The sequence below is a fragment of the Protobothrops mucrosquamatus genome, unplaced genomic scaffold (assembly GCF_001527695.2).
Source record: "Protobothrops mucrosquamatus isolate PMUCROS unplaced genomic scaffold, P.Mucros_1.0 scaffold635, whole genome shotgun sequence".
Taxonomy (NCBI): Eukaryota; Metazoa; Chordata; class Lepidosauria; order Squamata; family Viperidae; genus Protobothrops; species Protobothrops mucrosquamatus.
Genome location: NW_015386927.1, coordinates 119,627 through 147,575, shown reverse-complemented (window position 1 = coordinate 147,575; position 27,949 = coordinate 119,627). Strand labels below are relative to the sequence as shown.

The following is a 27,949-nucleotide window of genomic DNA, read 5'->3' as shown; positions in this document are numbered from 1 at the left end:
TTAACATACACAATAGCTTCAAGGAACATGCTGCACACAAATGACAGAACCAAGCCAAGCATATAGACATAACACTGGTAAGGAAAATCAGTAATTCATCCCCAGATCAGCCTGGTGGCATTTTACCTGTAGAATCTCTGAACATCCAGCTGTTCCTGTCATTCTCTAACACAGTACCTCCTGCTCGGGTGATTGGGGCTCGATGACCCCGCTTGCGGCCCAAATTTGCACGGTCCCGATGTGCGCTATTATCAAGAACCTCCGTATCCTGCAAGCATAAAGAAGTCAAAACAGGACATATTCATAAGATGGTGTTATTTAGGATTTAATTACTAAATTACTAGAGCCTTCTTATCTTTCAAGTAGCCACTCCTGGTAGTACTTGCCTCCAAGAAGATGAATTTTTCTCTTGTTAATCCTTCAGCTCCCTCCAAAGCATAATCGTCCTGGGAAATGGGTTGTGTGGCTTGACTTTCACTTTGCTTTTCAGGAGGCTGCCTCCGATTTCCACTGTTCAGCTGGCCGATGCCACCATCCGTGTCAGATAAGACCTCTCCTACATCCTCCAGTGGGAATGGAGATGGCCTAATCTTTTCAGCTGCCGGCACCAGCTCACTGGGCAAGTTATTCAGCTTCCTTTTTTCTTCCGAATGGCAGCTATGGAAGGAGGCAGGCCTCTTCTGCTGGGCCTCTGGTCTGTTGGCACTTCTGGAAACCATTCCTTCCAACAGGCAGCTGGGACTGGACAAGCGCTGACTGTGGCATTTTCTGCTTGAGTTTGGGATAAAGAGACAAAATAGAATTCTTAACAAGGTTTCATTTCATTTAGTTTGCTGTACTATCTTCTCTGCCATCAACGTGCCCCAAGTTCAGCTGCTTCCTTTTTTAAAGAAATGTTTTCTCACTGAAAGAGAGTAATGAAAATGTATGTACGGCTGAGCTGCACAGTCAAAGCGAGAGGGAGGACTTTCCAGATATAATAAAGAGATATACTGAAGTGGACAAGAGAGGATTCAAACATACGCTTATCAATAACAAAACCAGTATAAGCATATTGAATATGAATCATTACAAAAATCACAAATCTTTTATAAGGCTGTACCACTTCAAAAATGCAGATAAGATTCAAAAAATCCAAGACAACTCAATATTACACAGAAAGCAGAAGAAAATAAAATTTTATACTTCATTTTACCCTCAAGTGAAATATAATAGTGACTTTAGAAGTATGACTTCCACAGTGAACTATAATTACAATATCAACCCCCTTTGTATGTAGTTTGTAACTCACAAGCTTGCAATATGCTGGCTTAAAGTCTTCTTGACTTTTTTTTTCCAGAACAGTCAAACAAGATACTGATACTCTGTATCAAGCATAGAATTAAGTCCCCACACTATTCAATGGGGCTGCAATCCTAAAGTCTTCAACTTTACTGGACTTCCAAATGGCCAATTATAAGAACCACTGGTCTAATGGTGATAGCATACAATATTCAGGCCCATTCTAGGCAAGGAGAAAGTGAATATGACAATGGTTAGGGCAGCGGTAGGCAACCTTGGCTCTTTTATGACTCGTGGACTTCAACTCCCAGAATTCCTGAGCCAGCATGGCTGGCTCAGGAAATAAAGTTGCCTACCCCTGGATTAGGGAATGTTGTATTTAAACAAAAGGCAGAATTCAATAAGCCTTAATTAAGGAGTTAGAATAAAGTTTGCAGTGCAGATATATTCCTACACTTTAAGTTGTCTATGAAGTTTACAATTTTTTTAGTCAGATGTTGTAATAATATGGGAAATGGAAGTCAGACTGAACAAATCTTAAAGATGAAAAGGAAGAGAAATGAAAGACAAGGATTTTTTTCCCAGAGAATTTTTTTATATTGAATGAATTACTATCACCTTTAACCATGAAAAGTTTTTGAAGACTCTGAGGGTTTTAAAGGTCCAAACACCAAAAAAAGAGATTTTCAACATGTACAGCAATTTATACAACTGTAGTTAGCACTGTCCACCTAGCAGCTTGAACGCATGAACATGCGCAAGTAGATAAACAGGTACCACTTTGGTGGGAAGGTAACGGTGTTCCGTGTGCCTTTAGCATATAGCAGGGGTAGGCAACCTTGGCTCTTTTATGACTCGTGGACTTCAACTGCCAGAATTCCTGAGCCAGCATGGCTTAGCTTGGAAACCTCTCCCTTTTCCCTCAGCATGGCTGGCTCAGGAATTCTGGGAGTTGCAGTCCACGAGTCATAAAAGAGCCAAGGTTGACTACCCCTGGTCTAGGTAGTTATTTCAGTACCGTGGAAATTGTCTTCAGACAATGCTGGCTCCCTCAGCCAAGAAACGGAGATGAGCACCATGCTCTAGAGCAGGGGTAGTCAACCTTGGCTCTTTTATGACTTGTGGACTTCAACTCCCAGAATTCCTGAGCCAGTCCACGAGTCATAAAAGAGCCAAGGTTGACTACCCCTGCTCTAGAGTCAGACTCAATTGACAGGGAAACCTTTACCTTTTACCTTTAGGTTAGCACTACAATTCTGTATCAGAAGTTGTATTCTCTACTTATGGAAGATTCTTTGTTTCCTATGCTTGTAAGACATTTTATGGAGTCTTACAATATAAAAAGCAGGAACCCACACTTCTTGTGAGCTGCTCAGAGTTATTTAAGATGGGCAGCCATCTTTTAAATAAATAAAACAAAATAAAAATGTATCCATTGTCTGATGGCTAATTGATTCCATTCTCTATATAGTGTTTGCCATAATACTCCTCTAACAGCAGGTCTAATAACAAACTGAAAGCCCATCTGATTCCAGGTATGCCACATTAAATTTGGCATAATATGTAAAGTAGTTCAGGATTCTCTTTCTGAAGGTTATTATTCTCTTAATCACTTTATACAAAATTGGGCATCACTCTCCTAAAAAGTCTCAAGGATAGGGAAAACAGTTTTTTGGCAGATTAGAATTAAGTCTTTCTCTTCTTCCTTACTCGCTTCCCTCAATCTTTTTATTCTGAAAATAATTTCCTCTTGAGCAGTTTTCCTTTAACTGTTAAGATTGTATTATGTATATGCAACAGTAAATGCAACCTGTTAATAAGACAGGAAAAACTGGTTATGCTTTCTTGGAAATACAATCTGAAGGGTGATTGAGAGGGGAGGACTGACATAATTAATAGAGTGAACCTTGGCGTGTTTAAATTAAGCTGCCAAAATATACCTCTCAATATAGGGTTATCGCACAATTTGAAAATATCTTACCAATCCAGACTTTGAGTTGGAAAGAGCAGCCAGATGGCCTTAACAATATACAGAAGCCTTCTTCTTCCCTACCTATTCAAATCAATTCAGCCAGTACTTGTCCTGAATAAATCTTTAAGCATCATAAGTATCATGAACTACATGGTGGCAATTTTCAACTATTTAAAATTGATTAACTTTTCCTCTCCAATATCTAGAAATACATGGAGAACATGATTTGATGACATCGAGAAATGTGCTGCATTTTTACTGCTATGTAGATTTCTTTATAAAATTATGCAGAAGCCCTTTCTCATATGTTCTTCCTTTCATGATGTCAAGCAAGTGAGGGCATTATGGAAGAATAAGCCAAGAATCTATATGCCTTATTCCATGCAATGAGATGAATTCCTCTAACAGTAGGATACAGGGAAAAATTGATGCTAAGTCACAGAAAATGGGGTATAAACACGAATGGTGCATACAGTATGCAAGCAGAAAATGGGCCCAAGACTGAGAAAAAGAGAATGACAGAGATAAAAATAGCGGGCTATAATTCTGCATTCCTGTCAAGCTAACTTGTTTTCAAAAATGTTATTTCTTCAGTAAAAGCAACAGTCATGGTTCCAGAATTGAGAATCTCCATAGGGTAGTTCTGTTCTATTACTTTGGCAAAAGACAAAATTGTTCCATACTTCTTACCACCCAGATTATTTCTCCCTTTGGATGTGTTACCGCAGAACAATCTACTAAATATAAAATGAACAACTCCTCAGGATAGGTGAGAAATTCCTACTGCAACATTACTCCACAGCTGCTCTAAATCTTCAGCCATACTTAACCTCTATCGAGGTCGAAGGGGTTCAACAGGAAAGATATATTAAGGTCATATCAGGATACGGTTCAATGAACATTTATGTTAGCTATGAGTCCTTGCAATGCACTGCTTGTTGTCATCAGTCTCGCAACATTACGTTATACATTTTTTTACTGGAAGCTGTGTGACATTTCATGCCAAGTAGCCTAAGTAGCAGTAGATCAAAACTGGAATGTGAGGAAGGGTGCTAATGAAACTAATCACTGAGAAGCTATCATGTAAGAAGATCTATGATCAGGAAAATAGGCAAGTCAATAATAGTCAAAATATATGTATTAAAAAGAAATAATGTCATGATCTGCTTAAGAGAATGGATTCTGAGATTCCTAGGTGTTACTAATACCTTATACATTCTGAGAAGAATTTATGCACTTGCTAGTAGAATGCAGATGAAATTTGACACTATTAGCCAGAAATTACTGATTAATATTGCTTTTGAACTATGATCCATCAACTTTAAGAATCAAAATTCAAGCATTGTGGAAAATGGAAAAATATCAGCAAGATCAAGGTGAGATGTGGGTCTTATTGTAGGTAAAATATGCTGAGAAGAGGTAAGAATGAACAAGAATACATTGTAGGAAAAAAATGGATATTATCTTACATTCACCTCAGAAAATACAAGAACGAGACAGAAGAGATCACCTTCAGAGAGAAAGAGTTGGCTGATATTGTGCAAAAAAGACTAGACCTTGCAGATACAGACAGCTAAACTCAACATTGAATGGAATTTAAGTCCCCTTGCCATCCCTTCTGCTGAACATGGCAGCTACCCAAGACAAAATAGTACAATGCATGAACTACTGATCATATAGAACAGCTCTTGCAGAAAACCCAAGACTAACTTTACATTTACATTTACGTTTGGAGCAACTCAAACTGACATCTGTGTATTCATTTTGCAGCAAAGTTGGTATCCTGCTACATTTTCTCAAGTAGAAAATCAGAGAAATATTAACCGTAACTACTAAATCTACAATTGGGGCTTTTGGCCAGATTACATAGAATGCCAGAAAACACAGCTTCAAGACTCATTAGATACCATTATTTCTCTATGCTTGCCTCTCTCCGCATTAACAAAAAGGATATAGATTAGCTTTCCCCTTGTGGTTATCCAATCACTCTTAAATTTCCTTGTTTTATTTATGTGTATATATATATATACACATATATATTTATGTGTATATAGTTCCCAATGACCCTAGCTAGCAATTGTAGTTTAACAATAAGTGAAAAACACAAGTTATTTCCCACTTGGCTTAAAACAGCATTCCTCAGCCTACACATTAATCAAGGATGTGGCCTTCAATTTCTAGAGTTTCAATTCATCACAGCCTTATTGAGAATTCTGGAAATTGAAATCACACATCTTTTGTCCAGTTGGGGTAGGCTGTTTTAGACAAGACTAGAACTGAAATAGCAACCATCTTAAGTGTGAACTGAACTGTGTTTCCACAGAACTGCAATATGGGCATTGCAGATTTGGGTTCTTCTAACGCTGTCTGACTTTCAGACCAAGTTGCAACATATTTCATCAAGTCTACATTACAAGGAACTATATAGCACTGCATACACTAATAACTGGTAATTTGCAGGGATGAAAGGAAGCACAGCCAAATACAACAAGACATGAGCAATTACTCATCATTTACCATAGTTGATTAACAAATAAATGCAAGAGCAAAATTAATTGCTACTTTAATTCCTTGTGTTAGTCCATCCTTTCCTTCTTTGCATCTCAGCTATCAAATAATTGTAACAGTCTTTACCTCTCTCCAGATACTGGTGTTGCTCCTTGATGCTGCATCACATCATCTTCTAAGCCAGTAATCTCCAAGTGATGGCTCTCATCCCTATATGCCACTTCAGTCCCATCTGAAGCCTTAGGCCTCAAATCAGATACATCTGCCTTTTTAGTGTCAGATACATCCATATCGTTAATTAAATCTGCTTGTCCAACATCGGGTTCTCTGCCTCCTTCTGCATTCACCGATCTTGTATTTGATGCGGCAGATGAAGTTTCCATGCCAAAAGGAAGGACCCAGTCAAGCTGCTTCTCCACAGGTTTGTTATAAGCTTCTAAGCTCTCAACTTTTAAGTCACTGGAGATAGCCAAATCCCCAATGTCAAGATGTTGAATGCATTCAGATTCACCTTCTCCAATTCCTCGGGGTTCGTCCATGGCCAAATTTGTTAAATTCCCAGCCTGATGTATTAGGTTGTCAGTTGATTCCTCTAAATTGACTGTGACTTTTTGATCAGACAAACCTAGTGAGCCAAATCCAGCTATTAGATCCTGTCCGGTAGTATCGTTCTGTTCAGTTTCTGAGAAATTAGAGTCTTTGATCCAATCTCCTCTACCAGGAGCAAAACAATCTTCTTGTGGTTCAAATGTATTCAGGCTATAATCATCAGACCAGATTGGTCTTTGAGCATAGAATTGTTGATTGTCCACCTCCATTTGAGAGTTACTGCCTTTGATGCCACTGTCTTTTTCAATACCACAACCTATTTCACCATCGTATTCTTTGACTTCGTCAGGTTTATCAGCACTGAACTCATCCCCTTGATTTTGAGCAATTCCTGTTTCACATCTACTAGGCCAGTCAGACTGTTTGACATTCAATTTAGACTCTGGATAGCTGTCATCATCAAAGCCATATGTATCTGGTCTTGAGTCCTGCTGAAAACTAAGCTGAGATTCTGGATTGTTCTGAGGTTCACTAGACTGTTCCACTTGATGAGCACTGAACTCTCTTTGTGGTTGACTGGTACCACTGCCAGAATCAGATTCACTAGGCCAGACTAAATGGCTGGCACTGAACACAGAAACTGGGGTGCTGTCATCTGAATGTTTGACACTGAACTCTGTTTCCAGCTGGCTCTCAATAGTGCATTCGCTAGGCACCTTTGCTGATTCGGGGCTGACATCTGATTCTGGACAATTGATATTTTCCATATGATATTTGGGCCAGTCAGTTGTTTCAGCAGCAGCATCATGATATTGGCTGTTCCAATCTGTCTTCTCAACTGCAACAAACTCACTGCTCTGTTGATCACTGTCAGCACTGCAGAGTTTAGGCCAGCCCGGCTTCCTCGTGTAGGGTTCTGCGTCCTGATCCTCAGCAGCACTGATGCTGTATGTGCTGCTCCAATCTGATTCCTCGGCTGGATGATCAGCACAATGGCTACCATAAGAAGCAAGCCACTCTTCCTGCCCTGGATCGGAATTGCCCAGTAACGGTGATCCTCCTGCCCATTCTTGCTGGCTGGTACCAAATTCCATATCCTGACTTTTGGCATTACCAACAGTGTATGACTTTGGCCAGTCCTGTAAGCCAGTGCCAAACTCTCGATCCTGTTCTGTTTCTCCGAGCCATTTCACTTTGGTTACATCGGCAGTCCAGCCCAAGCGAAAGGTATTAGAATGATCAGCACCTACAATGCCAAACTCGCTATGAAGGTCCTTCCGTGACCATCCCAGAAGATCCTAAAAAATAAAAAAAGAGAAAAAGAGAAAAAAAAACCCAAGGCAAATGGGAAAATCAAATGAGATTGTTATGGACAAAGGGTTGGGATAATAAATTAGAGGGATGTGAATCACAAGAAGTACACATTAAACAAAGTGAAGAAAAATAACCTAGGAACCATTCATATTTTACTTTTTAAAAAAATCAAAATATTTTAGCAAAAGTCCATATTTTAAACACAAAAGATCCTAGTTTCAGCCTTGTATGCAAGTAGTCCTCGACTTACGACCACAACTGAGCCCAAAATTTCTATTGCTAAGCAAGTGAGTTTTGCCCCATTTTGTGATCTTTCTTGCCACAGCTGTTAAGTGAATCACTGCAACCGTTAAGTTAATAACATGGTTGTTAAGTGAATCTGGCTTCCCCATTGACTTTGCTTGTCAGAAGGTGATCAGAAGGTCGCAAAAGGAGAATCACGTGACCCTGAAACCCGTGCAACCGTCATAAATAGGAACCAGTTGCCAAGCGCCTGAATTTTGATCATGTGACCATGGGGCTGCTGCAACAGTCGTGTGAAAACCGATCAAGTCACTTTTTTCTGTGCTGTTGTAACGACGAATGGCCACTAAACGAGCAGTTTTAAATTGAGAACTACTCGGAGCTAGAAAAGTCCTTTGGCAGCAATTTTTAAATCATTCAGATATTAAAGAGGTAAAAATGTGTGGTTCTCCAAATATTGCCAAACTATAATACCCAGCAATTTCATAATGGGCAATGTTACTGGGGCTGCTCAAGAGTTATAGTTCAACATAATGAGAATTACAAATTCTCCACCTTGTGTATGGAACACTGACTTTCAACTGGGGAATCAGGATAAACAACTAGGACCGTCTAACACAGTGATGGTGAACCTTTTAGAGACCGAGTGCCCAAACCGCAACCCAAAACCCACTTCTTTATCGCAAAGTGCTAGGGCTGCATCAGTATTGTGGTGCCCTCTGGGGGGGCAGGGAGGCGCCTCCCAGTGCCGTCTCTAGCAAGCAAAACCCGGGGGTGCAAAAACAGGCCACCTGCAAGGCGCAAAAATGGTCGCCGCCACACCGCAGGGTGCCGATACGAGGCACTGCGCCATGCAAGAACGGGGCAGGGCTAGTATCACACAGGCACTAGCCCCACCCCATTTGCAGCACATGCGTGCTTCTGGCCCCGTGCGCGCATGCACGCATGTAAAATGCTTCCCCCTCCCTTTTCTTCCAGTCCACCAATCGACAATGGTCGGTGACCTCTGCTCTACTCGAGTTTGCTAGTCGGCCGCTTTGCCTCCTTTGTGTTGGTCAGGGCTCCTGCTCTGGGTGGCGGTGGCAGCCTGATGGACCTGCTGCTGGTGGGGGTGGCAACGCGTGTGCCAACAGAGAGGGCTCTAAGTGCCACCTGTGGCATGCGTGCCATAGGTTCGCCACCACTGGTCTAACATATAAATGTTTGGTAAAACCTTAAAAGTTTGATCCAGAAGATTAAAAATAAAAATTAGCCCCAGTTGTGAAAAATCCAAAAGTATCGATGAGGCAATACTGAACTAGATGGACAAAGGGGTTCTGACTTTTCGCAGTAGCATTCTACATTCCCAAGCTATGCATGAACTGTTTGTTAATGGGAGCCATTTCCCACAATAAGATATTATCTCTACATGTGATTCATGTATTAACGATCCTATTTACCATTAGACATGCATCGATAGGTTTGAAAGGAAATCATGCATAGATGCAATATATTACAAATATCAAAGATACTACTAAGGCTCATGTTCTGAAATAGAAAAGCACTATGAGGTATAAAAAAATGTAAAGATGAAATATGCCAATAAAAATAAACAATCTCCTTTAAGAAATAATTCAGATATTATGGCAAGAAAGGTGAGGAAAGTATAGAGGAATTTATATAGCCCAATCGAAATTTCCAATTGGAAGGTTAATTTCCACTGGAAATTACTCAAGTCCTAAATCTATCAGCCCACTTGATTTTTCAGCTTTCAGAACGACATCCATGGGACCTTAATGAAATCAAGTTGCGCTCAGTAATTGATGTACTGTATATAACTTAAATCTTGTTAACTAAGAACAACTACATTCACTTTTGGACAAGACTGTAATGGATCCAAACTGTAACTTCTTAATAACCAAGAGGTCCAACAACCAAGAGTATCTTTGATGCACAAAGAGAACTGGGTCTGGGAAGAGGAAAGTTAACTTCACCCAGATGACTGGAGAATTATCTCATATGGCAGCACCTTTTGGCTGTCTCTGCTCTTGTACATTCTGCAGCCACCCAACCAGTTTAACTACTTTGTAGCTTACTTAAAAAAAGGCAGCCTGCTGTTCTTAAAGACAAGCCCTGGCTCAGTCATCTAACTGGGCAGGAATGTTTACTCATCTAAACATGCTCGTGTCCATTTAACGCCTTATATGCCACGTTCTTAGGCACGCAGGAAGTTTGATGCCAGTAAGATTTTCTAGTCACAATTCTTTTTGAATAGAATACTGCCTTCCATAAAATTAATACTGAGTACAATGTTTTTACCTGTGGTCCTGTGGGGTCTTCCACCTTGGGTGTATTTCTCTTTGTATCATCAGCGCTAGGTGGAGGAGATGCCAGAAGCTCATCTAGCCAATGTGAACTAGGATTAGGTTCAACTCCACCCAGTAGGTCAGAGTTACCCATCTTGGCTTCCTGTGCCATACCCAAGGCATCACATTCTTCCTGACAGGTATCAGCAGTCTGCACCTGGACACCTTCTGAGAACAAGATGCAAGGCTCTGCAGGAGGAGCACTTTGCTCTACACTTGGTAATGGCTCCATTGCTCGTAGAGCCTCTTCCTCGTGGTTTGGGGGAAACTGGAGGAAGTCATCATGATCCTCTTGCAAAGTAACCTCTTCAGCCACCACTGGGTCCTTTAGATTAGGGCTACCAATCTTTCTCTGAACAGAGGGACCACCAGGTGCTGACAACTCAAGAGTAGGTTGGGTTTCTAGCTGCCCCTCAATCTTCTTCCAGTTCCTTTCAGATTCCTTATTGCCACTGTGCTCACTAGCCTCAGTCACCTCTTCCTTCCCAATTTGTCCCTCTGAACCTGCCTCTTGACATGATCCTTGAAGGGGAGGGATCTCTCCGCCCAATTCTGCTTCCAAGAGGTTGTCATCATCGTGTTCCTGAATGGGAGAGTTGGGCGGAGATAGTAATCTCTTCCCACCCAACTCCAGTCCCTGATTAGGGAATGACCATTCAAATGACTGTGACAGACTCCAACTAGACTCTCCTCCTAAAGTCTGCACTACTGATGGGTCCTTCTCTCTTGGCAGTGCAGCTAAGGAGCCGCCTAGTTCTTCCCTAGTCATTTTTTTACCCTGTGGTTGCACCACCCCCTCTGAAGCACGCCGCTGAGTTAGCAGGGAAGCCTTGTCCTCAAGAGGAAGAATTTGTGCTTGATTTTTGAGATAATCTTTTTCCCTGTTGAGTAGGGTGTCTGGTATGCATGAAGGGGACCCTGGAGGCTGATCAGAACAAACATGGCATTTTGAAAGAATGCTAGGGGAGCCAGGGGATTCTGAGATTCCCGTAAGACATTGGCGAGACTGCAGATTATATTCGATGGGCGAATGGATCAAACTGGCAGTATGCTCAGGGACAAGAGGGACCTCAGGGTGTCTTGCAGAAACCTCTGCCAAGTCTGAAAGCAAGGACTGTCCTGGAGAAGTCTTAACAGGGGATCCTGGAGGCCAGGTATCTGCAATGGTTACAGGGGAATCTGCAAACTGAACGTGACTGGCAGAGTCTACCAGAGGACTTCTGGAGGATTTAGCAGATCCATCAGGGGAGCCTGGTGGAAGCAAAGCTTCACTACATGGGACATCTGTTGGAAAGTATGGAGCACCAGGGGGTTGGGTTGTTTCAGAAGGGGCATCAGGAGATCCGGGTGTGACTCTGGAAGAGAACTTGGTCTGGGGGAAAGAGACACACAGGAAGAACAAAATTAAATTACTTTCTTTTCCTGAAAACTTCCAAAACCAGCTAGCAAAATCTTAGAACTTGATCATCTTGCATCCTACAACCCAAGGATTATTATTTAGAATATACTATAAGATTATCTGGCCCAATTGTGTCCCTTTTCCTTGAATCGGTCCACAGGCAGCATCTTCCTGCTTTTACTTATAAAAGAAAAACGATCCTACACCTTACTTTAACATGTATTACCAAGTAAAACAAATGGACCCAGACAACACATTGTTTACCAAGCACCTATGAATTGTGAATACAGAAAACTAATAAAATATTATAAAAAACAACAACGATCCTACACCTCAAAAGCCCCTCCCCGAAGTATCACCCCTTTATTGTTAAAGCCAGAAGATAAATGAAATGCAAAGAGTGGAACAGGAAGGGGAAAAGAGAAGCTGAAGAAATCAGTCAACACTGTCCAGTAACAACAAAAGTGCATGCCCCACCCACCTCAGCTTTGCCTTCTCTTTGATTAGGTTTACAAAGAGATAGAGCAGCAAAACAAAGCAGCGTTATGAAATAAAACACACCCAATGAGCTGATGGCTCTTTTTCCTTAAGTTAAGGCAAATGGAGTTAATCATTACCATCACCCATTCAGGGCACCCAGCAAGAGGCTGCTGTGCTTTCCCTAACTAACAGATTTGGCTGCAGGGCAAGCAGTGGGAATTGTTTCATACATACCTGGCAGGTCATTGAACTATATACTCTGAGTCACAACTGCTCCCTTCCCCCTGGCCATGGCCCCGTAACTTTGTATTAGCTTTGGTTCTCTCTGTGTAGTTAGCTTGGGCTTTTTAAAAAAAAAAAGATCTGAAGAAACACTGCTTTATTCTTCCTGGCTTAGACGTGAAGTGGTTAGTTGTTTTTTTTTAAAAAAGTACTGAAATAACTACCTAGACCAGGGGTAGTCAACCTTGGCTCTTTTATGACTCGTGGACTTCAACTCCCAGAATTCCTGAGCCAGCTAAGCTGGCTCAGGAATTCTGGGAATTGAAGTCCACGAGTCATAAAAGAGCCAAGGTTGACTACCCCTGACCTAGACTCTCATGATCTACTAACCAGCATAACTAAGGTTTTTTACACTCTGGGTAATGCCATTCAGGATGGAAAAAAATATAAATTGTATGTGTTAACATCTAACACAGTTAGCACAGTTGAATATTTCACTTTGAAACATCAAGCACCTGGACATATCAGCATATAGAAGTGTTTGTTTCTTTGTTTACAATGCCATAACCTATGCCCCAAAGAGCAACAGGTTTGGGCAAAGATAACCAATACTGATGCATGAAAGTTCCTGCTAGGGTTACTTCTTCTTGAAGAGAAGCATTAGTAGAGAAAGGAGACACGCACCCTACAGGGAGGGGGCCTGGAAGGAGAGAGGTGGCAGATACCCCTGAGACAGAAGAGAGCCTGGAAGGAGAGAGACCAATGGAGGAATTGCCGAGCTGCAGATAACTCACACCAGGAGAAGATGGTGGACTGCTGGATTCAAGTTGGTCTCCTTTGCAGCTCATGCTAGGCTGGCTGGAGCTGCTAACAGAAAGATGTATTGTTATTACAAGACAGAACCACCTTCTATTATTTCTATTATTATACAGGCAGGATGAATACCAAGTAAATCAACAACCACAAAAAGAGAAATAAGGATCCTGAATCTAAAACACATATAGCCAACCTGAAGCCCTCAAAGGTCTTTCACTGCTTACCTTAAACTCTTTGGAATGTGAGTTTCTCCACATACATACTACCACAGCCATTGTACTAAGGAAGTGGGCATGTGAAGGTGACACTCCTAAGTTGTTGCACAAGCTTCCAAAAACTGAGAAGAATCATCCTTCTTCCTCATCATCTTCAAGGATACATAGTGGAGTGACTTAAAAGTTCCTCCAATTTAAACTATCCTGAATATCACTTTTTTTTTTCAATTCTAGCAGCAGTGGGAAACAGCCACTTTATTTTACATCTTCTTGCTGCAGGCACAAAGGGGTGTCCAAAGGCTAGCTCTCAAAAGCCCATAAAAATGGACCATCCCTATTTTAAGGGCATTGTGCCTATCACATGTATAATCTACTTAACAATGGAGAAACTATTCATGCCCAATCTAAATAAATGGATTATACTGTTAAATGCAAGCATTAAGGGCATCATGCCGAACACATGTGCAATCTACATAAGAATGAGGAAGCTCTTCATGTCTGATTTATATGAACTGATTATAGTGTTAAAAGCAATTTTAAATTTTAAATCTTGCTGAATATTCCAAGCATCTTCTATTTCATCAGATGTTATCTCCTCTTCCTTATTAACATATCACTTAAATCCGATAGCTGCTATCTCTTGCAACCTTATATTCTTTGCGTCTGTGATCTGGCAAAGATGGAACTATGAGAAATATGCTCAATTCCAGACATGATTATTCAGAGAAAAGTCACATCAAGTCGAATGAGACTGATCCAAGTATACATATATGAGAGGGCTGGAATCTTAAAAATGTAGCAACCTAATCTTTTAGTCTTAGATTGAAAACAGCATTTGCCCCGGCTAATGCCAAATGTAAAAGAACAAAGAAAGGAACTGTCAGATACATTTGGTGCATTAGTTTCATTTTTCTTGGAATGCTAACAATAAATAGAACATCTACTAATCTACAATCAATATCTATGCTAAGAATGTACTCGATGAGTCACACAGCAAAGATGAACTTCCAGAATGGTCCACTGTGATTATATGTACCTCACCTGTCTGCAGGAAGGAAAATCTCATTTCTTTTGACCTCCGTCTCTGGCTGTTGAGATTCAGACACCTTTGAGTTCCTGTCTTCTTCCTTTAATTCCTTGTTCCTTGATAAACTCCTCTCCTTAATTTCATAGGAGACTCGGTAAGCAGACCCTTCTGGATTTGTTCCTACTCCTTCTTCTCCACTGGAACTTCTCCGGAAAGCAACATAACTCTTAGGCCCTAGGTGAACAGTTGAACTACCATCTTGGCTGAAGAAAGAGCGTACTAGCCGAGGCCGGTCAAAGCTGGGTGAACTCTCACTGGGTTTTTCTATTTTGGCCAAGATTTCCTCCACTGTGGTCCCAGGAAAACGCTCTGGCTTAGTTGCTACTGGCACCGGTTTCACTTTGAAGGGGAGTGTGCATCTGACTATACTAGAGGATTCTCTACATTCCTCCTCAGAAGTTTTTTCTGTAGCACTGGATTTTTTTGTGGGCTCAGCATCTTCTTTATCTTCAGAAGACTTGCTTGCAGTGGAGAAAGAAGATGGAACCTCTTTCCCATTGGTAACTTCTCTTGAAGAGCACTTCAGGTTAAAGGAAAGGCGCTTTACAGCATTGCCAGCTCCACTGCTATACGGCTTAGGCCCAGCCAACAAATTGATCTTTTCTGCAGAAGGCACCTCAGAAAGAGTCTGGCGCTGTCCAGGCATAGGCTTCACTGGTACTGCTGGCTTAGGAAGAACACAAGGCTTGGGTTTCACAGGTGGCTTTGGACGGGCATCCCCTGAGAGAAGCATTTAATAGGAAATTAATTGTTAAAACACATAGCCGTTAAATTGTAAGACTCCAATACAAAAATTCTTAGCCTAAATTAGTCTTACCAATGCCCTTTATGCTTAATTTCCCAATTATCAGGGGATATTATTGAATCTGTGCTCTATGATGAGGAAAGGTTTAACAGTCCACTGTCTTCCTGACAAACATAGAGTAGCTTGCTTTGGAAAAGATTTAAGTCCTCTTATCCCTTTAGCAGTGGAAGCTTGTTCAGCGATTACAAGAATTTATGATTAGGCAAGTGCAATAACATGCATGTATTTCAATCATCATTGTTTTTCCTCTAATAAAAAGCTACAAGCAATGCTGTGCTGAGTGGCAGCAGAGGAGAGAGGGAAATAAAGTGGGCATAATTTGTTAACATTTTCCATGAAGACTGTATGCAACTTGGGACCCAGGTCACACTGGACAGCTTACCAAGCCTGCAAATCTCTGGTGACAAAGAAAAATACAGCACAGCCCATGAAAGACTCTGTGGGCTGCATTTTAAGGTGCAAGAGTCTCAGGCTAAAAAAGTAAAACCAATCCTTGATAGACTACCAAATTCACATAGTTAAAGCTCCTGGCAGATTATTTCATTTTAGACCAGCGATTCCCAATTTTTTTCCTTCAATATCCAAAACCATTTATCAGAAAGTCCTGTTACCCAACGTAGGGAAAACATTTTAAGTCAATTTAAATATCCTTGTTGTGACTGGATATCAACACACGAACCCATTTTTACCCATTTTAATGTTGGGTTTACCCAGGTATAGGGAGCACTACTTTAGACTATAGGAGGAGTGAAATGTTGCAGAGTCCCAATTTGTGTCCTGAAAGAAGGAACAACAAAAAAAAAAATCTTCCTGAACCTACAACATAGAATGTCAGCAAAAAGTGTCCTTTAGTGTTCAATATTTCAGAAGTGGGAAGGAAAATTATGCATAAGAGTACATCAGAAAATGTCTTCCCATATGTGCAATCTGCAATACTACAGAAAGAGCCATTTCATATTAACATTCAGCACTTAATTCTTAGGAGAACCACTTTCTTATTAGCAACAGAAACCCTGGCCGATTGCCACGTGGTAAGGAACCTAGTTCTGCTGTCGTTTGGGATATACCTATCTCAGGGCTGCTTGATGGTGGTTTAGAGTCTTTACGGCCATTGGCGGCGGTAATGGAAAATGAAGAACACAGTGACTGAGGCTTAGAATCCATCACATCAGGCTGCGACTCAGAAGTCAGCAAAAAGGCCAGCCCCTAGGACACGGACACACACACAAAAAGAAAGTTAGGCAATTTGCAAAATCCTCTCAAGAGATAACCAAGGTTTCTTATCTAATGGCACAGCACTGATATTGAACCATCAAAATGAAATTTCCCCAATACTTTTGCTTACTATTTTAGGTAGGTTTTAGCTTTAATACGAGGTACCATTGATTTTCTGTCGAGGGAGGGAGGGAGGGAGGGGGGGGAGAGAGAGAGAGAGAGAGAGGGAGAAAGAGAGAGAGAGAGGGAGAAAGAGAGAGAGAGAGAGAGAGAGAGAGAGAGAGAGAGAGAGAGAGAGAGAGAGAGAGAGAGAGAGAGAGAAATAGATCATTTTAGGCCACTCCCAGGACAGGCTGGAACAAGGATGAAGGGAGCACAGCTCTCACAGGCCATGACTCACACTGAAAGTAGAAAACCGTCAATGCATCGGATTTTAGGTTTCCTAACCTATGCTGCTGCCCTATTCTGCACAGTACTTGCACCACCTTCGTCACACCCTCTCCTCTGCCAACTTGCTATTCTCTCCATTTAATGCCAAATTTGCCTCTTCCACTCCCGTGCTTTCTTTTTCTCTTTCTTTCCTTCCTTCCGTCCTTTCCTTCCTTCCTTCTTTCTGTTGTCAGCTCTTGTCATTTCACCACAGCACTCCCATTTGGCTGCTTTTCTAATCAGAGCCATTCTCTTCCTTCCAAGTTCCTTTCAGCTACCTCCCTCTCCCCCCAGTAATGGGAGACATTCAGCTCAGCGCCATCCCAGCTGTATGTTCCCAACCAGACTGTGCAGGGCAAGGAGTAAACATCTGGAGTGCTTCCCCTCTCCTGATTTCTCAATCACTTGGCAGAGCCACTGGAATTCAATGAGGTAAAGCTGGGGCCTGCTCCCATCACTACAGCAACGACCTCCCACTAGATTTCAGCAATGGGCCAAACTCTCTCTAAGAAGGGAAACAGCATTACGAAGAGTGTGTGTGTAGCAGAAACTGTTCCAATTGGCTATATTCGAAGCAGAAGTGGACCCAGAATGAGGCCAAAGAAGGGCTCGTAAGAGCTTCCCTTCAGTCAGAAAAAACACTGTCACAATCGGCAAAGAGAGGAGAACAAGGTATCCCCAAAAGACTGTAAAGACACCTCCATTCTCAGTCTGCCTCTTGGGGACCAGCAAGCAACTTCTTCCATGCCTGAATGAAGGAGACTGAAGAGCAGATTGACAGCTTTCCGCTTGCTGCTTAGCCCTTCATCTCACCCCTTTGTATCTGCAAGCCAACCTCTTCTGTGGATAACACTGACTCAAGTTGAATCTTTGTATTATCCACATACAGGTAGTCCTTGTTTAGCAACCAGAATTGGGATCAGAAACACAATCATCAAACGAAGCATTTGCTAAGTGAAACCACACAGTACCTACGTTTTTACTTCAGCTTTCCTTGGCCTTACAAACGTGCAAAGACTGGTTATAAACGAGGATTATCTGTACTAATTTTTTCTACCCTTTTCTCTTTTCTTAATCTTAATTCCAATTATGCAAAGACTTGGCTCTTGAACTACCATCCAATACAGACTACTCAATCTGTTTTGATCCATAAAGGCACCCAGCAGTTATGATGGTTGTAGTCCCAATATATCTACAGAATCAGGTTGTAGAAAACATTTGTCAACCAGGGTAAAACTGAGAAACATTCCAAATATAAGGTAATGTAATGGCATTTTATCAAGCAGTCCAGTCCAGTGCACACATAAGGTTGATCTACATAAATGTTACCTGTCTCCGAAAAGTAATGTATTTGGAGAAAGAGAGAAATGCATTCATGTTATTAGATGGCTTACTTTTCTCCCTGCACTGAAAATCCGTATAAAATAAGTATGAAGTAACCCTTCAAAGAGGAAGTACATACTTCGGGAAAATATGCACAAGGAGTAAACAAAGAACCGGGACTCTGTTCGGCTGAGAATATCACATGATGAAAAGAATTTATGGAGTTTTTGGATAGGTAGAAATAGGTAGAAATTAGCACAGCAAAATTCTTTTCCTCAGAGTTTTTCATGTTGCAAGAACCCTGCGGGTGGGGGTCAGGGGATGAAAGAGGCTTTCTTTCATATTCTTCCACATTTTGGCTTCAAAGCCTTTAAAACAAACCATTTTTTTTCTATTACAATCTCTCAAATAGATGCAAAATCTAACCCTAACTCCCGATTTTTCTATGCAGGTAGTCCTCAATGTGCAAATGCTTAATGACCATTCAGAATTACAATGGCACTGAAAATGTGACTTATGACCAGTTTTCACAGTTATGACGATTGCAGCATCCCTACAGTCCCATGACCAAACTTTGGGTGCTGGGCAACCAGCATGTATTTACGATGATTGCAGCATCCTGGGATCCTGGAATTGTCATTTGCAACCTTCTTAAGGAGCATCTGACAAGCAAGCAAAGTCAATAGAGGAAGCCAGATTTACTTAATGACCGCTTGATTCAGTCAACAACTTTAGCAATTCACTTAACAACCATAGCAAAAAAGGTTGCAAAATGAGACACGACTCACTTAACAATTGTATTGCTTAGCAACAGAAATTTTGGGCTCAATTGTGATCTTAAGTTGAAGACTACCTATAAGTACTTTCTCATAGGAAAAAAATGTTGGGGGGGGCTTAAAATTAATTGTAATGCATCTTTAAAGAAAATTTTTAGGCAAGGAAATACATCGTATTATCCAAATGAGCCTTGGGTTACAGTGATGAAAAGCGGAAAATAAATGTGTAGAATGACAAGTAAGCTGCAAGGACCAAAGAAAGGCTCAGTGTGCAAAGAAAAAAAGTTGCTTCTAAAGCAGAGTAATTATTGCTTTCTATATAGAAATGTTCATTATACTTCCTTAGAATTCGGTGATGTAAGACAAAATTAGTTCCCTCTGTTTAGGGAACTAAAATAAGAGAGACAGTGATTTACCCAAGGAAGATAAATTAAGTAATAGCTAAGCACAAAGTTCAATTGAAGCATCTAAATCATCTAGTGATTACATGACAAGCAATGGGAGAAAAAAGGGTTTCCTGGAACTTGAATCAGAATCAACACCTACTACAATTTGAGACACTGCAACTTTAAATTACACAAGAACCCCTCCCCACTCCCATTGGGATTATAATAAGGATCTGGTTGAGGAAATCCTGGGGAACAAGCAAATAGCAGAGAAAATATAGAAGGAAGAAACTTGAGACACAGAGACGCCAAAAATGTACATGTAAGAAGGCAGCAAGTGCAAAAACTGAGCCAAGAAACAGAAATGACAGAATGCCCAAAGGGCACTGTTAAATATCTACGTAAACTCCTGTTATAAAATATTCATACCTCTAAGATATTCAATAAAACATCTCCTACAGAAATATCCAGAGAAGAAGTATCTTGTAGACTGTGGACTGGTACCAGGCCGTGGCCTGCCAGCAACTGGTCTGCACAAACAAGCGAAGCCCCATCCGTGGGATGCAGGCAGCACACAAAACCACGCCTCCTCCGGTCAGTGGAAAAACCTTTCTCCATGGAACTGGTCCCTGATGCCCAAAAGGTTGGGGACCTCTGTTGTAGACCTTCTCTACACTACTGGTGGATTAAGCATCCAGGACCATCAGTCCCGGTATAACCTGTGATCAGTTAAGTTCAAAACCAAATTGAAATAGAACTGTTTCATTTCTCTTGAGCAGAGATGGGGACATTTGGCCTGCAGGTAGTTTAGATGTCAATTCTCACTGTCCTAAATCAGCACAGGCAATGAGCATGGTAAAGTATGATAGTCCAACCATATCTACAAAGCTAAATTTCCTTTTTTCTTAACTAAGAGGACCACTGACACACCCAGTTCTATAGAATGCTTCTTATACTAGTTGCCTTCTCTAACATAAAGTCTTGTTCTTTACTTGCTCCCAGGAATTTAAACAAGTTTCCCCAAATTATTGCATTCTAATTCTTTTTTTAAAAAAATGCTGATCAACAGTAATTGAAATATCTATTATAATATAGAAATAAACCTATTGCAATAGATATTTCTTACAAGCTTGTACTGAACTAACCTAGTTGTTCCATTTGGCTTGAAAATGTGACTCACGATTTGTAAACCCTGCCTCTAACTACTCTAAAGAGTATCCCTGCACTCTGTTCTAAATGCAATCTATCCAGAATTTGAAACTCTAAAAAAGACAAAAAAATGGGTGAAATTAACAAACTCTATTCATTTCAGATACATTTATCTCCAAAACCACAACTAAAATTGATATTTTTTCCACTGTACTTTTAAAAAATCCGAACTCCTCTATCAGTTATTTATATAAGCATTCTTCAGGAGTGGATGGACATAGAGAAGTAAACATACTAAACATTTTCCCAACTACCATTTACATCTTCAGCAACTCTATGCTAAAAGGAGAGAGATAAAAGTAGAAAACCTTTGCCAAAAAAAAGGGTAACATTGAATTTTCCTTCCATAGAATGTTAGCAGGCATGTGGGAGGTCTTATAGGGAAAGGGCTGAGTGGATTGGGATTCCCTCCATAGTAGTGATAGGTACTCCTGATGTGGAGAATAAGTGATGTTTTCACAGCATAACTATCTCTTCCAAAAGTCTTCATTATATGGGAACTCATCTTGTGCAATTAGTACTTGACCAGGTTACTAATTGTAGATCTCATCTAAAAGCATTCATGCTTTGGTCACATTTCTTGTAAAGGAATGAGGCAACGAAGTTACTTCTTCATTGAAGGAAAGTAATGACAATGGTCCCCTCTCCTAGGGAGGTACATCTGGTGGGACTCAGAAGAAAGGCCTTCTCTGTGGTGGCTCCCTCCCTTTGGAATATCATCCCCACGGAAATTAGGCTGACTTCCACTTTGACACTCTTTCGCAAGGCTGGGGAACTCAGAGTGAGGGAGTCCATCAAGTGGTTTGATTAATTGCTGTCACCAGGGGAGGGTATTATTTGTAAATTGGGTTTTTACTTTTTATAAGCAGCCCAGAATCACTGAGAATGAATGGGCAGCCATATAAATTCTCTAAATTAATATGTTGATAAAAAGAGTAAAAAGAGAAAGAAAAGTTATCACCATGTCTTTCAAGAGCCCCCAACATGCAATACAGTCTGAAATATAATATACATTCAAGTAAATCCCTTGCCATTTATGGATTCTTGTTTTATATATTATTATCCTATTTATAAAATGTTGGCAGAGGGCACTGATCTCTATTATATGTAAAAGCCTTCCTGAACTGGGGGAATTTCCAGATGTGAGTGTACCAACTCTGACTTTTCCATTGAGAATGACCTCTGATAAGAAATTTAGTGGGAATTGAAGTCCATACACCTGGATGATGCCCACAGTTAGAGAAGACTGATCACAGCGCACACACGATTGTTATAAGAACAAGGATTAAAAGTTGTCATGGGATGGTTAACCAAGAGGGGCCTCCTTAGGGAAAGGACAGCGGTAGAGAAGTAGAGAAGAATAAGTAAGTGCAGATGGACTTTAAAAAAACTTGCAAGAATAGGGGTTTTAGATGAAACCAGACTGGCTTAATAAAAAGCCAAGACTATTAGGCTTATTTTAACATTGCTTAATAAAAACACAAGCATACATTTTATGTTAAAAGACTGTTAGGTTTATTTCAACATTGCTTTTCATATAACTCTCTTCCAAAGCAGTTTACATTCACCAAAAGGAAGAGAAAGGCCCTGCCCACTAGTTCACAACCCAAAAAGACACACACAAGAGACAGGGAGTGGAAAGGAAAGGAAAGGAAGAGCAATATGCTGGCATTTATATGTAATTTAAACTGGGCTGATCTTGGCTTCCAGACATTCTCCCTTGCAAAGCAACATGTGCCTCTTGTTCCTTCAGCTGAAAGATGAGTCCAGAACCACCAAAGTGTTACCGTAATTCCAGTCTCCAGATAACTGTCCTTAGGATCTGATGTTCCTTCTGGTTGGTGGAGAAACCAGTCTCTTGAGCCACTACCCCCTTGTTGTGGTTTGCCCCCCTCTTTCCTGGGAAGAAACAGTTGGTGGCTCTTTTAGTTCAAACTGATTTCTGAGCAACAGATCCAAATAAAAACAGAGCAGATATAGGAGGTTATCGCAAGATTTTGAAAGCAAAGTAAAAAAAGTATCAAAGGATACAATTCAGTTAAGCAGATAAGAACATGGTTTTAAAAACTGGAAGGTGTGTAGAAGATTTCTAGCAAGTAATTTACTCAAGGAGACCAAAGAGAACAGATTATTCCTATCAGGGATGGAGCTGCATTGTAAACAACTGATTCCCCACAAAAGGCAGAAATAATGATGCCAAAATGTCATTTGAAGAATTATCCTAGACTGACTCAGACCATTCTTTTCCCAAGGCAGGCAGGGACTGGGGAAAAATGTGTTTCAAGAACAGGTCAGAGGGTGTATTTTAGGGTCACTGTCTGCACTAATTGCTATTCAGTAACTTTTAAAAGGAGGTGTGTGTGTGTGTGTGTGTGTGTGTGTATCTGAACCTCAGCCAAGAGAGGGAGTGGTTGGAGAGAGGTAGTGTTGCAAAGTACTCCAGGCAGGCAAGAGGAAGAGGAGCAGGAGGAGGAAAGATTAAATATAAGAGGGATCCCAGCTACAGGAAAACGAGGCACCACACGGTTCCAAATTTCGGCGAAAAACCAGGGCAAGGAACAGCCGCCGGGAGTCCAGACGACACACAAAGTAGCGCAACCCCATACCATATGGCACTAACGTCACTGGCCTTCCGGCTGCAGCCAGTCCGCCATCCTTGCCCGTACTGTTAGCCGGTCAGGTCTTCAGACCAGGCCTTTTACAAACCCTCGCAGCAATTGCGATCTTTAGAACAGATCGCCGCCGCTATGGCTCGACTGCTCGCAAGCGACCTCCCTCGTAACCGTCCCGTTCCGTCTCGTCCCGTTTCCAAGACCCCCAACTCTTAACATCTGGGGGGGTCGTCTCGGCCTCCCCCCTTTTCACATGCGCTCACCGTACCTTCGGGCTCCTTCCCCCTTTCTTGACCCCCCCTTATCCCCCGGCCTCGACCCTCCCCCTACCTCTCCCGCCCAGAGCCTCCGGCAGCCCACCACCACTTTCTGCAAGCCGCAATTTCACCGCGCGGGATGCGAGAAAAGCCACGCGGCTCCCCACCTTCTCGGGGGAGGGGGGGGCGTCCGCGGACGCCTTCTTACCAGGTTCCGCGATCCGGGGCCCGACGGAGGCTCCGGCGATCCTCGCACTGTTTGCATATTCATGACGTTCCCAATCAAGGCCCAGGCTGGCCACGCCCGCTCTAATTCATATTCATGGCCGCGGAGACACCCAACCCCACGTGTCACAGCGAGGAGGCCAGAGTGGAGAGGGAAAGGCCGGGCTAGCGAGGGAATCTCAGCTTACGTTGGACGAGAACCCGTTGCCCGCCGCCTTATTAAGGAAAAAACTGGTCTACGAGAACGGCTGAAGGGTGGGGCTGTGTGCAGATGCGCCTCCCTTTTGTAACCTGAAGCATTTCTGCAAGCAGGATCCCCGCCCTATAAGCATGGATGCGAATGAGCCTGCGATTTGCATTTGAAGTATGCGCAATAAAATATGCGATGCTCATTCGGGCTGGTTGCGTTCTCCTGTAGTTGTGACTAATGAGCAAAACTTTGAAAGCAAGTCCCTGCCCGCGCAAGCCTCCAACCCACGCAGCTTTTCTTATTCGACAAGTACCAGTACTTATATATATCGACTGCGTAACTAATTTCCACTCTCCCCTACAACAGAGACGAACAGGCAGCATTCTAACAGGCACCCCACCCACTCCAGAAAGGAAGGCGGTCCCTTGTTCCTTAAAGCCCCGCCCAGATACCGATGATCACAACTCTGTGGGTGAGGCTGATGTTCTCTGGGATCTGAGACGTAAAGGTTTCGGATTGAAGAACGTAATTAATAACAGCCTGCCCGGGCAACTATTTTGGGACAGGGACTGGCTGGGACGCCACTCTTTCCTATTTTTTCTCTTTTAGGCTAAACCCCATAATCTCCAAAAGTAAAGTCCGCTGAACGGAGTGTGAGTTACTTTTGAGAAAGCCTGAATATACAGTACATGTGCGCTGTTAACGTACTCCTGTACTATATTAGCAGGACCGCTGAACCACATTAAGCCCCTTGGGTTTTAGTACTTCGCGTTGCATGAACCCAGCCTCTGTTAACTAATTTTAGTAGTAGCTTGTTGTCTGCCATCAGGTTGGTGTGGACTCAGTAGCCAGATTCTGGTATGATATGTCCCCGATCTGGCCCTACAGGTCTACCAATAGTAGATCCGCTGAAGGAGAATATTTGTAGCTCAGTGTTGAAATGAGGGGTCCTTGGTGCTGTCTCAGCTTGTTTGTTTTCTTGTAGATGTTTCATTACCCAAATTAGGTAACAACATCAATGCTAGTAATGAGTGCTGTTTGCTGTCAGTTTATATTCTGGTGACTAGCCTATCTGTGTGGGTGGGGGTGGTCTTAGGGATTCTTTGGTTGGGCTGATCCATATGGTAGATCCAATAGTAGATCCATCAGTCTTGCACAGTAACTCAGTTCATCCATCTGCTAGTACCCGAGGTTTATAGCTAGGTCTTCACATAGTGTGTCCAAAGTATGATAACTTGAGCCTGATCATTTATGCCTTGAGTGAGAGTTTTGAATTGATTTGTTCTATAAGCCATTTGTTTATTTTCATAGCTTTCCATGCTATGCAAGCCCAAAGTTCTGCAGCACCAAAGTTCAAAAACATGAATACTCTTTCTGTCCCTCAGCTTGTTCAAAATCCAACACGGGGAAACTATTGCTAGCACGATTCTGATCTTTATATAGACCAGTGATGGCGAACCTTTTAGAGACCAAGTGCCCAAACTGCAACCCAAACTACTTATGCATCGTCGGGTGCCGGGGTGTGTGGCCCATTGGCTGGGTGTGGCCAATTGGGGGTGCGGTGGTAACGGCAGACTGGGTGGGACTAAAAAGTTCAATCAATCAATTCCAACTTTGCAAGATCTTTTTTTCCCCGCGAGAAGTTGAAATTGACTGATTGATTGAACCTTTTTTTTTTTGCGCACGGCAGCGGAGGCCTAAAGCGAAAAGGTTTTATAAAACCCAGTTGAAGGCCTAGGACTGGGGCGATGACGCGCGTGCCCACAGAGAGGGCTCTGAGTGCCGCCTCTGGCACCCGTGCCATAGGTTCGCCACCACTGATATAGACACTTCCGAGCATCTGAGTAGCTTGCCCAAGGCCTTCCTTGCTATTCTTCCAAGTCTGAGGCACATTGGTGCCCTCTTTGGAGTCTCTAGCAGTAAAACATCTGAGGAAGACATCACTTTCTTCATCCCAACAGGTGTCATTTCCTGTCCTTTAGGGTGGTAGCCCTGCCTTTTTCATCTTGTCTATTTTGCCTTCCTTTCAGAAGATAAGCCTCCCTCTTGGCTAATTCTCCCTCATTTGCATCTCTGAAGCATGGGGGGGGAGGGGGGCGTTTGCCCGCTTGGGTCAAAATGCCCTCAGATGTGATCTCCATTTTTCTCTAGCTTAGAAATTAGAGGCTTCGGAGAATGTCACTGTTTCCGCTAGGTCAATGGTGGCAAACCTATGGCACACATGCCAGAGGCGGCACTCGGAGCCCTCTCTGTGGGCACGCACGCCATTGCCCAAGCCCCGCCTCCCCCCGCAGCCCCCTCCTTACCAGCAGTCCTCCCCAGAGGAGAGTCTCCCCCGGGCACAGCCCGCACAGAGCAGCGCAGCCAAGGACATGGCAGCTGGGCAGCAGGGACAAGATTCCGCCCTTGCGCTCCATCGCGTGCAGATGCTGCGGGGTGCGGCAGAGGGTGTGGCTGCCATGGCACTGAAAGGCCACCTGGGCGATCTGCTGCAGCAGGCCGTAGAGGCGGTGAGTGGCCCTGCAGGCAAGCGGGGCGGGGGCGGAGCGCAGGCGGATTGGGGGCCGGGGCGGTTTTTGGGCACTCGATCTCTAAAAGGTTTGCCATCACTGCGCTAGGTATTCCTGCTCATGTATTTTGGATATTACAATCTTGATTATTGCCTGTCTCAGTACAATAAAACACAATGGCAGAGACATCTGAACAAAAGAATCTAGAACGTCATCACCATTTTTAAAATCATGTATATTGCAGATTTTAATTATAACAGTAAAAGCAAATGCAAACTAAACTCAGTGAGAAGGAGAAATAGAATAAAAAGTGCAAAGAAAGAAAATGAAAAAGAACATAAAAAAGGAAAGAAAAGCAATATATAAAGAAGTGACTTCCGATCCTCATCACAAGAAGTATAAACAAATTGGATGTGGTGGAATATAGTCTGGATTCCCAGGAGGGAGGGAGGGACTGCACTCCAGAGGGCCAAATACAGTAAAGCTTAGATAATTTGGTTGAGAGTTAAAAGGCTCTGCTCTAGCAATTCTCAAAGTATATCTTTAATTATGCAAGTAGTTGCTTTATCTTGGCAAGATTTCTGAATATAGATGAAGAATAATAAAGGTAATTGCTCAGAAGTAATTATACGTATCTTTCTTGGTTCTTGAGGACTGACATTTGATACCTCTTCGCTACCTATAAGGTTATAAACAAACTTATTTTCTTCCCATAATCTATCACTTTTCTATATGCAAATCCATAAATCCTCAACATTTTAGTCCCAGGATCAGCAAAAACTCCATACATTTTATTAGAACTTCACAGAAACATGTCTTATATTAACCCTGGTCAAACAAACCAAGTGTATATTCCTTCCTTGTACTTCTAACAATCTTTAATTCATTCAGATGTTATCATAGGATTTGATTTCTCTATTTTTTTTCTATCTTTGAGACTTTAGTAAATCTCTTTTGCAAATCCAATGAAAAATCGTTGTGTAGATTGGGTGTCAAACTCGCCGCATCACGTGACGTGTTGTGACATATCGCAATTTTTTTTCCCTTGCCGGAGCTGGGGTGGGTGCGGCTTCTGCATGATGCATCCGGCCCATGGGCTGGGAGTTTGACACCCCTGGTCTAGAATCATTCTCTTGGTGTATGGCCTGCTCAGTTCAGAGATTTGCCTCTTGGTCTGAGGAGATGCTTGCATTCTTAAAGAGCCCATTCTTTCAGTCAGATACACAGTAGAGCCGATAGTCTTTGTATGGTAAGCTTTCTTTAATTTGACCTAAACCACTGTCTCCATTCTCTCATACAAACACATTGCTACTTACATATTCAGAGTTATGCAGATAGGCTTTCCCATTTTTGCCTTATCAGGCTTGTTGCTCCTTATCTGCAGAAATGTTTTGCATTTTCAGGACTTGCCATAATTCAAGAGTTTCCAAAAACATTACACAATAAATCTACTCTTCCCAAATCTAACCTATGAAGATAAAAAGGTCTGGGATGTGTTGTCTTTTGGAATCTGTTTCTTTGCCCCTTGCAGGATAGGATAGGATAGGGCAGGGCAGGGCAGGGCAGGGCAGGGCAGGGCAG

At 42.2% G+C, this 27,949-nt stretch overlaps 1 protein-coding gene across 1 annotated transcript in view; it reads right to left on the bottom strand.

Moving 5' to 3' along the window:
- Positions 1-23,757, bottom strand: part of TNKS1BP1 (tankyrase 1 binding protein 1) — a 33,413-nt gene extending 9,656 nt beyond the window's left edge. The window contains exons 1-8 of the mRNA XM_015817749.1: positions 23,652-23,757; positions 16,304-16,442; positions 14,386-15,151; positions 13,108-13,180; positions 10,166-11,584; positions 5,888-7,608; positions 387-771; positions 127-268 (exon numbers count right to left, since the gene is read on the bottom strand). Coding sequence (XP_015673235.1) covers positions 127-268; positions 387-771; positions 5,888-7,608; positions 10,166-11,584; positions 13,108-13,180; positions 14,386-15,151; positions 16,304-16,442; positions 23,652-23,714 — 4,708 coding nt within the window. The 5' untranslated portion in view covers positions 23,715-23,757. The remainder of the gene's footprint in view (positions 1-126; positions 269-386; positions 772-5,887; positions 7,609-10,165; positions 11,585-13,107; positions 13,181-14,385; positions 15,152-16,303; positions 16,443-23,651) is intronic.
- Between the last annotated feature and the right edge of the window lie 4,192 nt (positions 23,758-27,949).